The sequence below is a fragment of the Neophocaena asiaeorientalis genome, unplaced genomic scaffold, assembly GCF_003031525.2.
Source record: "Neophocaena asiaeorientalis asiaeorientalis breed wild unplaced genomic scaffold, Neophocaena_asiaeorientalis_V1.1 scaffold43, whole genome shotgun sequence".
NCBI classification, from domain to species: domain Eukaryota; kingdom Metazoa; phylum Chordata; class Mammalia; order Artiodactyla; family Phocoenidae; genus Neophocaena; species Neophocaena asiaeorientalis.
The window spans coordinates 404,817-414,370 of record NW_020173674.1 but is presented as its reverse complement, the minus strand read 5'-3'; the positions used below and the strand labels follow the sequence as shown (position 1 = coordinate 414,370).

At 57.1% G+C, this 9,554-nt stretch overlaps 1 protein-coding gene across 1 annotated transcript in view; it reads left to right on the top strand.

Moving 5' to 3' along the window:
• Window positions 1-6: 6 nt before the first annotated feature.
• The window catches only part of DEAF1 (DEAF1 transcription factor), a 26,239-nt gene continuing 16,691 nt past the window's right edge, over window positions 7-9,554 (top strand). The window contains exons 1-8 of the mRNA XM_024748855.1: window positions 7-185; window positions 2,335-2,432; window positions 3,835-3,964; window positions 4,251-4,397; window positions 4,891-5,030; window positions 5,905-5,984; window positions 7,121-7,132; window positions 9,543-9,554. The exon at window positions 9,543-9,554 is cut by the window's right edge and continues 95 nt beyond it. Of these exons, the coding sequence (XP_024604623.1) occupies window positions 101-185; window positions 2,335-2,432; window positions 3,835-3,964; window positions 4,251-4,397; window positions 4,891-5,030; window positions 5,905-5,984; window positions 7,121-7,132; window positions 9,543-9,554 (704 nt within the window). The 5' untranslated portion in view covers window positions 7-100. The remainder of the gene's footprint in view (window positions 186-2,334; window positions 2,433-3,834; window positions 3,965-4,250; window positions 4,398-4,890; window positions 5,031-5,904; window positions 5,985-7,120; window positions 7,133-9,542) is intronic.

Below are 9,554 nucleotides of genomic sequence, written 5' to 3'. Positions count from 1 at the left end.
CGAGGCGGAGGAGCCGGTGCTCAGCAGGGACGAGGACTCGGAGGAGGACGGAGACTCGGAGGCGGAGCGCGAGACGCGGCGGGTGACGGCCGTGGCGGTGATGGCCGCCGAGCCCGGGCACATGGACATGGGCGCCGAGGCCCTGCCTGGCCCCGACGAGGCCGCCGCGGCCGCCGCCTTCGCAGGCAAGTGCCGCCCGCCCGCGGTTCCCGCGCACCTGTCCGCACCTGCCCCACACCTGCCCTGCACACCTGCCCCGCACACTCCCGCACGACCTGGCGGCACCTGCTCCGCGCGCACTCCTCACACTTGTCCTCCACGCGCACCTGCCCTGCCCACGCCTGGCTGACTGGCACACCCATCCTCCCCCAGCACATGCCTCGCACCTACCTTGTGTGCCGTGTGGTCCCTGCACACCTGCCCCATGGGAGCATCCTGGCCCTGCCCTGCCGCATACTTGCTCCCTGAACTCCTTTCCTTCCTTTCAGTGCTCTGCGCTACTTCCAGAACCTTCTCAGCACCTGCCTCTTGCCTTGCGTGTCCTCTCCTCCTCTGTCCTGGGTGCTGGTGACACAGGGGTCAGACACGGGTCCTGTCCTGGAGGAGCCCGGGGTTGGGTGCATCTGGTCACCCAGAATCCTGAGGGCCTGCTCAGGTGTGACTTTAGCCCTGGGGAGCAAGGCATCTCACTTAGTCTGGGAGGGCCCGCAGCCTTTGGGGGCAGTCCCCTCTGGCCTGTCCGTGGGGCCCCCATTTCCTCCTTTACGGATCTTCCCTTCTTCGGGCACCACCCGGGCTGCTGGCCCATGCTTTTCTTGCCGCACAGAACATTCTCATTTTCAAGGTTCGTGAGCCATGCCCCAAAGTGCCCTTTAGAGGTTGTGTCTCCCCGGGGCACCGTCCCGAAGGAGGTAGAGACTTTCCTAAGCATTGTTCCCTCCCACTTGGGCTCCCGTGTGGCCGGCAGAGCTGGGCACTGGAACCCCTGGGGAGCATCCTATGGCTCTTCTCCCCTAGGGAATTTCATGGGTTTCAGAACTGGACAGCGGCCTCCCCACCCAGTGCTCCGGTTTTTCCGGCCCTGGAGGAGCTGCGTGGGGCCTGCAGCCCGTTCTCTCACTGCCCCGGTGCCTGTGGTCTGTCCGGAATCCTCGCAAAAGGCAGGGGAAGAAGGCTTTGTGGCCCTTAAAGGGTTCCATTTTCGTTGCTAAACTGGTTTAAAGTTGAGATCTTGGATGGTGAGGTTTTTCTTCAGCTTTGTGTTGTTTTTGCACGTGTTTTTCTGAATGCAGTGATGCTATTCACACGTTGGAGACACGTATTGACATCACGTGTTTCTTTCCTGCAGAGTTTTATCCTTGTGTGTTTCCAGTGTGTTAAAACTTGTTGGTTGTGAATTACCGAGGCCAGGTGATTCCCGAGTTTCTGTAACTCAGCAGGACACGTTGCTGGCTTGAGGCTGCCTCCCGGGCTGCTGGCGAGCTCTTTAGACCTGAGCTTGTGTTCAGACCCCTCGGGCCCGGGCTCCCTGGGACACGGTGGAGGAGACAGATGGGGAGCAGGTGTTTTTAGAGCAGTTTAGTGAGCTCGGGCTGATGGAATGTGCAGGACTCTCGGTCAGTTTGAGCACCTCCCCCAGGCCACAGGCGCTCTAGGTTTGGGACATTCCGGAAGGCAGCGCCACCCCTGGTGGCTGGGGGAGCATCAAGGGAGGGCTGTCCGGGGCAGCCCGTCGGGAGTGGGCCATGGGCAGTGGGGGGAGCACGGGGGGCGGGGCGCAGTGGCGCCCCCATGTACAGCCGCTGCTGGGAGGGGCCGGGCTTAGCGTTGGGGGGCACGTGGGGTGGGCACAGGCAGGTCTGCCGCTTTTCAGGAGGAAGAGGTCCGTGGCAGGTAGGGGTGAAGGAAGGGGAGGGAGGCATAGACATGAGCCTTCCTGCGCTGACCTGCAGGAGAGGGGCCAGGAGGATCCCCACCAGAAGGGAGGGAACTCTAGGATTTTAGGGGCCTCTTTGGGGTATGGTTTTAAGTAGAAGGGAGCAAGATGCCAGGGCAGAGCTGTGGCCAGCTCAGTGGGTGCGTGAGGGCAGGCGTGCCCTGTGGTCTACACTGTGCGTGGCAGGCTCTGTGGAGAGGGAGAGGTGGCCTTTTGTCCTTGGAAGGGCCAGGTCATTCAGACTGGTCTAGAAACGTTGGTCGGGCGTTTCGTGTACAGCGTGAGGCCTCCCACGGTAGCTCAGGTACTTGACCTGGACCCACCGTGGGCCGCCCCCCACCCTCGCCCTATCCCCAGTGGCCTCTGGCTGGGCCCTGAGTCAGGCTCCTGTGTTGCAGAGGTGACCACCGTGACAGTGGCCAACGTGGGCGCCTCGGCGGACAATGTCTTCACCACGTCGGTGGCGAACGCCGCCTCGCTCTCGGGCCACGTGCTGGTAAGCCGCCACGGGAGTGCTTCTGGCCCTGAGGGGGGTGGCCCGTCCCCCAGAGACCCTGAGCCTGCCCTGTGCCGACTGCCTGGGGAGGGGAGGGGAGGGGAGGGGAGATCTCACGGTTTCCTTTTAGCCTGGATCACGCGCCTGGGACACTGTACACCTGAAAGCAAAGTGGTTGTTACTGAGATAGCGACAGACAGAAAACGGTTGCTCCTGAGTGTAAGGGCAGCAGGTTGGTGAAGGGCTCAGGGGTGCAGACCTAAGGGTCTTGGTTTATTTCTTCTGGTATCAGGATGCACACGAGCTGATAGCCAGGCAGTGACGTGGTGCCTCTGGCCGGTGTCCTGCCTGACAGCAGACTCTGTCACGTTCTCGTTTTCTAGGAGGGGCTGGAGCCAGAGGGTCGGGGAGTTAGGGGTGGCCCCAAGTCAGCGGGCTCTGAGGACAAGAAGACCCAGAAACTAGTGTGATCCTTCTGGAAACTGACAAGGAGGGGGGTCTCAAGTATCGACATGTCTCACACGCCTTCGTGAGAAAAATACTTTGTGGTTCTCGAATGAACACAAAGCATTCTGTCCCAGTCGAGAGCTGCACGAGTTCAGTGACTGAGATGCAAGCAGTGTAGACGCCCTTACTGAGGCGTTGGCCCCGCAGGCCTGTGAGAGCAGGCCAGGTGTGTGTGTGTGCATGCCGGGTGGAGGGCCCGCAATCCCACGATAAACTTCTACTCACCTGCCCTGGTTTGAAGGCCACATTTTCAGATGTGAGAAAAGGTCTTTGTCTTAGTTTTATCCTCAGCGTGAAAGCACGAGAGTGTCCTAGGCCTTGGTGTGGACGGGGTGCGCCGGGGTCTCTAGTCCGCTCCAGGGCTGTCTGAGTGAGGCCATGAGCGTGTGCCTGTAGGCAGCTGGGGTGGGCTTAGTGCCCGCAGGGATAGGAAAGGGGCATCTGGCTGGCCCAGAGGAGGCAGGCGCGGTCACGGCAGCATCCAGCCCCAGTGGAGAGGCATGTAAGCAGCGTGGCTTAGGAAGCCCTGTGTCTGGGTGGGCTCGGGCATGAGAAGGGGTCCTGCAGTGGGCCTTGGCTGTGCTTATGAACTTGGCCTCTCGGAAACCCTCCCCTGAGGCCTGCAACCTCAGAGACTGCCCAGGCAGACGGGAGGGCACTTCCTGTTCCAGGGACACATTTATCCCTTAACTTGGACAAGCCACGTGAGCATTCCCTCAGAGCCGTGCAGACCTAGTGTCGCCTCTTCTTGGCCTTGGCTCTGCATCTGAGAAGCATGAGGCATGGCGGGCCCCCCGGTGGCGGTGTCAGCTGGACCTCTCTGTAGGACCGTGTCCCGGTGTGCAGGTGCGCGCCAGCCGCCGTCACTTGAGACTCCTGGCGTTCTTTCCCCCAGTCGGGCAGGACAGCCCTCCAGATCGGGGACAGTCTGAACACCGAGAAGGCCACGCTGATCGTCGTGCACACGGATGGGAGCATCGTGGAGACCGCCGGGCTGAAGGCACCCACTGCCCCTCTCACCCCCGGTACGCCCTCCCGCTCCAGGCCTCGGGGGCAAAACGCTCTGAGAGCTGGTGGAGTTTATCCTGGGGGTGAACTTTCTCTTGTGGTGAATTTCAAATTTCAAATACTATTTAGTTTAAGTATAAAAAGTGGATTTTTTCAGGCAACAGAAGAGTTGCCCAGAGTTACAGGGGGCGATGCTGCTGAGCTGGGGGAGGAACCTGTTAGAATCAAGATGTTTTTTGTGCCTTTCTGTTATTCGGGGTGCGTTCAGGGTCTCTCATTTTCATGATGCTTTCTTTGCTCAAGGCCCTCAGTCTCCTCCGACTCCTCTGGCTCCCGGCCAAGAGAAAGGTGGAACTAAGTACAACTGGGACCCATCGGTGTACGACAGTGAGCTGCCTGTGCGCTGTCGGAACATCAGTGGCACCTTGTATAAGAGCAGGCTCGGCTCAGGTGGGCGCGTGCGGGGTGGGCCCAGGTGGGCTTGCGTGGGGTGGGCCCAGGCTGCTGCTTATTTTGTTTTGAGGATCGCCTTCCTTTTGCACCCCCACTGTAAGTTGGGGCCAAGGATGGCCATAATGACGCATAAACTAGTTAAGCAAACGGGCAGGTCGAGGAATGGGGTGGCCCGTGGTAGGAGCAGGGCTGGACCATGTTCCCTAAGGTCCTGGGTCAGCTGGGTGACCCGTAGGTAGAAGGCTCTGCAAGTGGGAAGACGTCATGAGCTCCATGTGGGATATGGTGGAGTGTGCGGTGACCGTGGACCGCAGGTCGGGGCTCAGGCATGCGGTGGGAAGCGCTGCCTGCAGATGTGGGCTCGCCGTGGGGCACCGAGGGAGCGGCCGAGAGCAGGCAGGCCCGGGACACCGAGGGGGAGTGGGCGGGAGGGGAGATGGGCCTGGCCCAGTGTCAGCGGGAACTACAGCGGGTGGCTTCGTCCTTTCAGGAGGCCGGGGGCGCTGCATTAAGCAGGGGGAGAACTGGTACAGTCCTACCGAGTTTGAAGCCATGGCAGGAAGGGCCAGCAGCAAAGACTGGAAGAGAAGCATCCGCTATGCGGGGCGGCCGCTGCAGTGCCTCATCCAGGTACCCAGGTGCCGCGCTTCCCCACCCTCCCTGCTCGGAGCCGCAAGCCGCAGGCCCGGCTCCTGGAGCATCGGCCGCAGGGCTTTCCAGGGCTCACAGGCTGGAATCAGGTGGGATTCGAGTCCCCCGCTCACTTGCGTGAGTTACGTCACCTTTCCGCCTGCTTCCTGATGTTCCAAATGGGATGTTGAGGGTGTTTGCTCCACACCTTGCCGTGAGGCGTGGGTGAGGCAGCGCGACAGCTTCCGCTTGAGTGCGTGTGACTTTGTTTATTAACAGGAGAAAATCAAACGGAAGTTTAATAACACGTATACATGGGAGAGACCGAGGAAAACTGAGTAACTCTGCCTGTGACGTTTAATTAATTAATTCTTTTTTTTTTTCTGGTACGCGGGCCTCTCACCGCTGTGGCCTCTCCCGTTGCGGAGCACAGGCTCCGGATGCGCAGGCTCAGCGGCCATGGCTCACGGGCCCAGCCGCCCCGCGGCATGTGGGATCTTCCCGGACCGGGGCACGAACCTGTGTCCCCTAGCATCGGCAGGCAGACTCTCAGCCACTGCGCCACCAGGGAAGCCCTGCCCGTGACTTTTTAAAAGACACCTAACTTCTCTCTCCTTGAACTCATCCATGAGAGGAGAGGGCTCCTCGTTGCTGTTTCTGGTTTAGCTCTAGGAGGTTGATAGAGAAATCACGCCTACACTCCCTGGCAGGGGAGAGATGCTGCCACCAGCAGAGATGTGTACGAGAGAAGGTTCTGGAAATGGTGGGATTTTACCTTCACAGGGGGATCGGGGTGAAACTGGTTGAGATCTGGGGCTGTTGACTCACTTCAGAGCTGACTTTCTCACGTGTTGCGGTACTTTTTAAATTTCAGGATGGGATCCTAAACCCTCATGCCGCCTCCTGCACCTGTGCCGCCTGCTGTGATGACATGACCCTGGTGAGTGGGCCCCTGCTCCCCTCAGCTCCTCTCAGAGCTGCTTCCAGCTTAGTTTCTCCCTCAAATTCTGGGTTTTGACCATTACTCTGATGAGTGAGGCCTCAAGTGGGCCTTGGGGCTGCTCAAAGAACGTTAAGGGAAACTTTCTTAAATAACGGAAAGCTCCTATAATGTCACCGTCTTTTTTTTTTTTTTTAATCTATTCATTTATTTATTTTTGGCTGTGTTGGGTCTTTGTTGCTGCGTGCAGGCTTTCTCTAGTTGAGGCGAGCGGGGGCTACTCTTCATTGCGGTGCGCAAGCTTCTCACTGCGGTGGCTTCTCTTGTTGTGGAGCACGGGCTCTAGGTGCATGGGCTTCAGTAGTTGTGGCTCGTGGGCTCTAGAGCGCAGGCTCAGTAGTTGTGGTGTAGGGGCTTTGTTGCTCTGTGGCATGTGGGCTCTTCTCGGACCAGGGCTCAAACCCATGTCCCCTGCATTGGCAGGTGGATTCTTTAAGCACTGCACCACCAGGGAAGTCCCTATAATGTCACCGTCTTAACCGTACTTTTTTTTATGGTGACAAGTATATATGTGCTGTTTCATGTTTTTCATTTTTAATGTCATGCCATGGCTCACGGGCCCAGCCGCTCCGCGGCATGTGGGATCCTCCCACACCGGGGCACGAACCCGTGTCCCCTGCATCGGCAGGCGGACTCTCAACCACTGCGCCACCAGGGAAGCCCCATGTTTTTCATTTTTAATGTCACGTTATAAAAAATACTAGACTGAGCTGATTTATATAGAGAATTAATGTCTTTTGAAGTCTTTTCTTATTCTAAATTCTTAACTGTTTAAATAAAAGGGATATTTGCATTCGTTTGAACGTATACTGCTCTATAGCTTTCAAAGTGTGATACTAATTTGTTATTTGTGGACGACCAGTTTCATTTCAGTGTTTCTATTGTTGAATATTATTTTTAAATGTCCTAAAATTAACTAGGAAGCTGCATAATGAGATTTCTTTTTTTAATTTTGATTACTCACCTGGTTAATTAGCAGCAGCTATGGAAGAAAACTTAATTGGAGAGGTGTTGTTGAGTGGGAAAACCAAATATTCTAAAATTGTCTAGTTCGTGTGTAGATCACACATGAGTCTAGTAGAATGGCCAGTAGGATATTTGTGTGAGAATAAGATACTTTTAAAGTTTGCTTGGGAAGATTGGTAGGTGACATTCTTGGAGATCTTCAGGGGTAAGAGGAGCAGAGTGGGGGGTCAGCCCCATCGGGAAGCATGGAGTACCTGGTAGGGTTGTTTACGGTCACTCCAAACGCCGAAACCCTCAGGTGTCACCTGACGGCACATGTATGGGACGTGTGTACTGAAGCTAGAAACGGCCAGCAAGAGAACTCCGAGAAGACGTGGACCCGCGGGCTGGAGGCCTCGATGCAGTGAAGACGTCCTTCTCCCCATACTGGTCTGTGGGTTTAACATGGGTCTCTTCAGAGCCCCTGCAGGATCTTGTAGACATCAACAAGTTGATTCTAAGATTCATATCAAAAGGCAGAGGAAAGGGGTAGCAACACGGTTTTGAGGACGAAGACTACAAGTGGAGGAATCACAGCACTTGACTGTCAGACTTGCTGTATTGTTTCTGCGGCCAAGACCGTGTTTGGCAGAGGGGGACCCATCGATCTAGGAGCAGACCCACCGTCCACACACGGACCTGCAGGTGTGGGAACAGTCGGACACTCACAGGCGTAGAAGTGACCCTTGACCTAAACATCACACATTATATATACACACGAATTCAAGATGGATCATACAGCCAAATGTGTCCAAAACTAAACTACAATTTGTAGAAGAAAATCTACCCTGATCTAGGGTTAGACCACGGATTTCTTCGACATGGAACCAAAGGCACAATCCACGAAGTGAAAACTCATAGGTCAGACTTCATCAAACTGATCGTCAGATTGCAGCTTCTGCCTCAGGAGTGGTGCTGTGCAGGGCTCCAGGGACCCACTCCCCGGACAAGTAACCCTAACTGGTGAAAATGATAAAAAGCGACCACTTAAGGTCTCTGGAGATTGTCCTGGGGGCATACAACAAAAAAAGAAACACTTATCCAGGAGAATCCTGTGAGTCTGGCGTTCGCGTCAGGCCCTGCTCCCTCCCTGCATCCCTCCAGCTCAGCCCAGGGACGCTCCATCGTCCCGGCCCCGCTCGCCCCTAGGGTGGAGGTCCACGCAGCTGAGGCCAGCCGAGAAGACCAAGCGGCTCAGCGAGCAGGGCTGACGGCCTGAGTGCCGTTTCTGCCCTGCTCCAGGGCAGCCCGTGGGGAGGAGGCCGGCAATGTAGGAGGGCAGCCGGCTCAACTTCCCACCGGGAAGTGATCACCCTGAGAAGCCTCCTCAAAGGTTTGTTCTAAAAGCCACCCAGTACAGGAGCCTAACGTGACTGGATCTGACAGTGGAGCCGTTTGCAAAGGGTAGAGCAGTTAGGTGGCTGAGTCCAACAGCTGGTGCGGTAGCTTGGTCACTGCCGCCTGGAGGCCTTTGTCCAGGACTGCAGCCAGGAAGCCCTGGAGGGAGGGGGAGTGATCTGCATGGCCACTCAGTACAGCACCTAAAATGTCCAGTTTCAGCAAAAATCGTGAGACGTGCAAAGGGCCAGGGATATGTGAACCACACAGAAGAAAAGCAGCAGACGCAGGCACTGCCCGTGGTGGGGGCAGCAGACGAGGCTTCCAAGCAGCCTCTGTGTCTTCGGGGCTGAAGGAGACACGTCAAAGCGTCGTCAGCACGGGTCTCGGTCTGCGGGGGCTGGGCAGGAGGCCAGGGCACTTCAGGAGCGGGCGCTGACTTTCTCACAGTTGTGGAGGCAGGCAGCCCAGGTCAAGGTGCTGGTGTGTTCCTGGCGGGGCTCCTCCTGGCTTGTAGGCTCTCGCTTACTCAGCTGCTCCTACAAGGGCACTAATCCTGGCGGGTCAGGGCCCTTACCCTCAAGACCCCCGTTGCCTCCTTACTCCGAATACGGTCACCCTGATGGTCAGGGCCTCACAGGTGGTCCTGGGGACACAGTTTAGCCTAGAAGGTGACGGCAACGTCTCAACACGTGGAGAAAATCAGTAAAGGGAGGAGCCACCAGGGAGAGCCCGGTGGAGATTCTGGGGTTGACGCGTAGGACAGAAGCTCACTTGCGGGTCCACAGCAGGTTTGAATGGGCAGCAGGAAGGGCCAGCGAGCCCACAGGGGTCTTGGGCGTGAGCTGGGAGGCTCACCTGATCTTCACATTTTCCTGCTGTTTCTGCTCCATCAAGGTTCTCTCCTCCCGCGTGTTGGGGCCTCAGGGTCTGCGGGGCGCCCCCTGCTCCCCATGGGCCCTCTCCCTTCTCCTTCCTTGGTCCCCACTTGTTTTCTGTCTTCCGGGGATTCCTAAAAATTTGGTGTCGATATTACTCTTCTGTTGGAAGTGCTGTTAACTCACACGTTACCTTTTCTGTTATTTTAAGCCGTTTGGGGCCTAAAGGGAGCTAAGGGAGTTTTGCACGGTTCCGTCTTCTGGCCGCAGTCTGGGCATGTCTCCAGGCAGGTCGCCATTGGA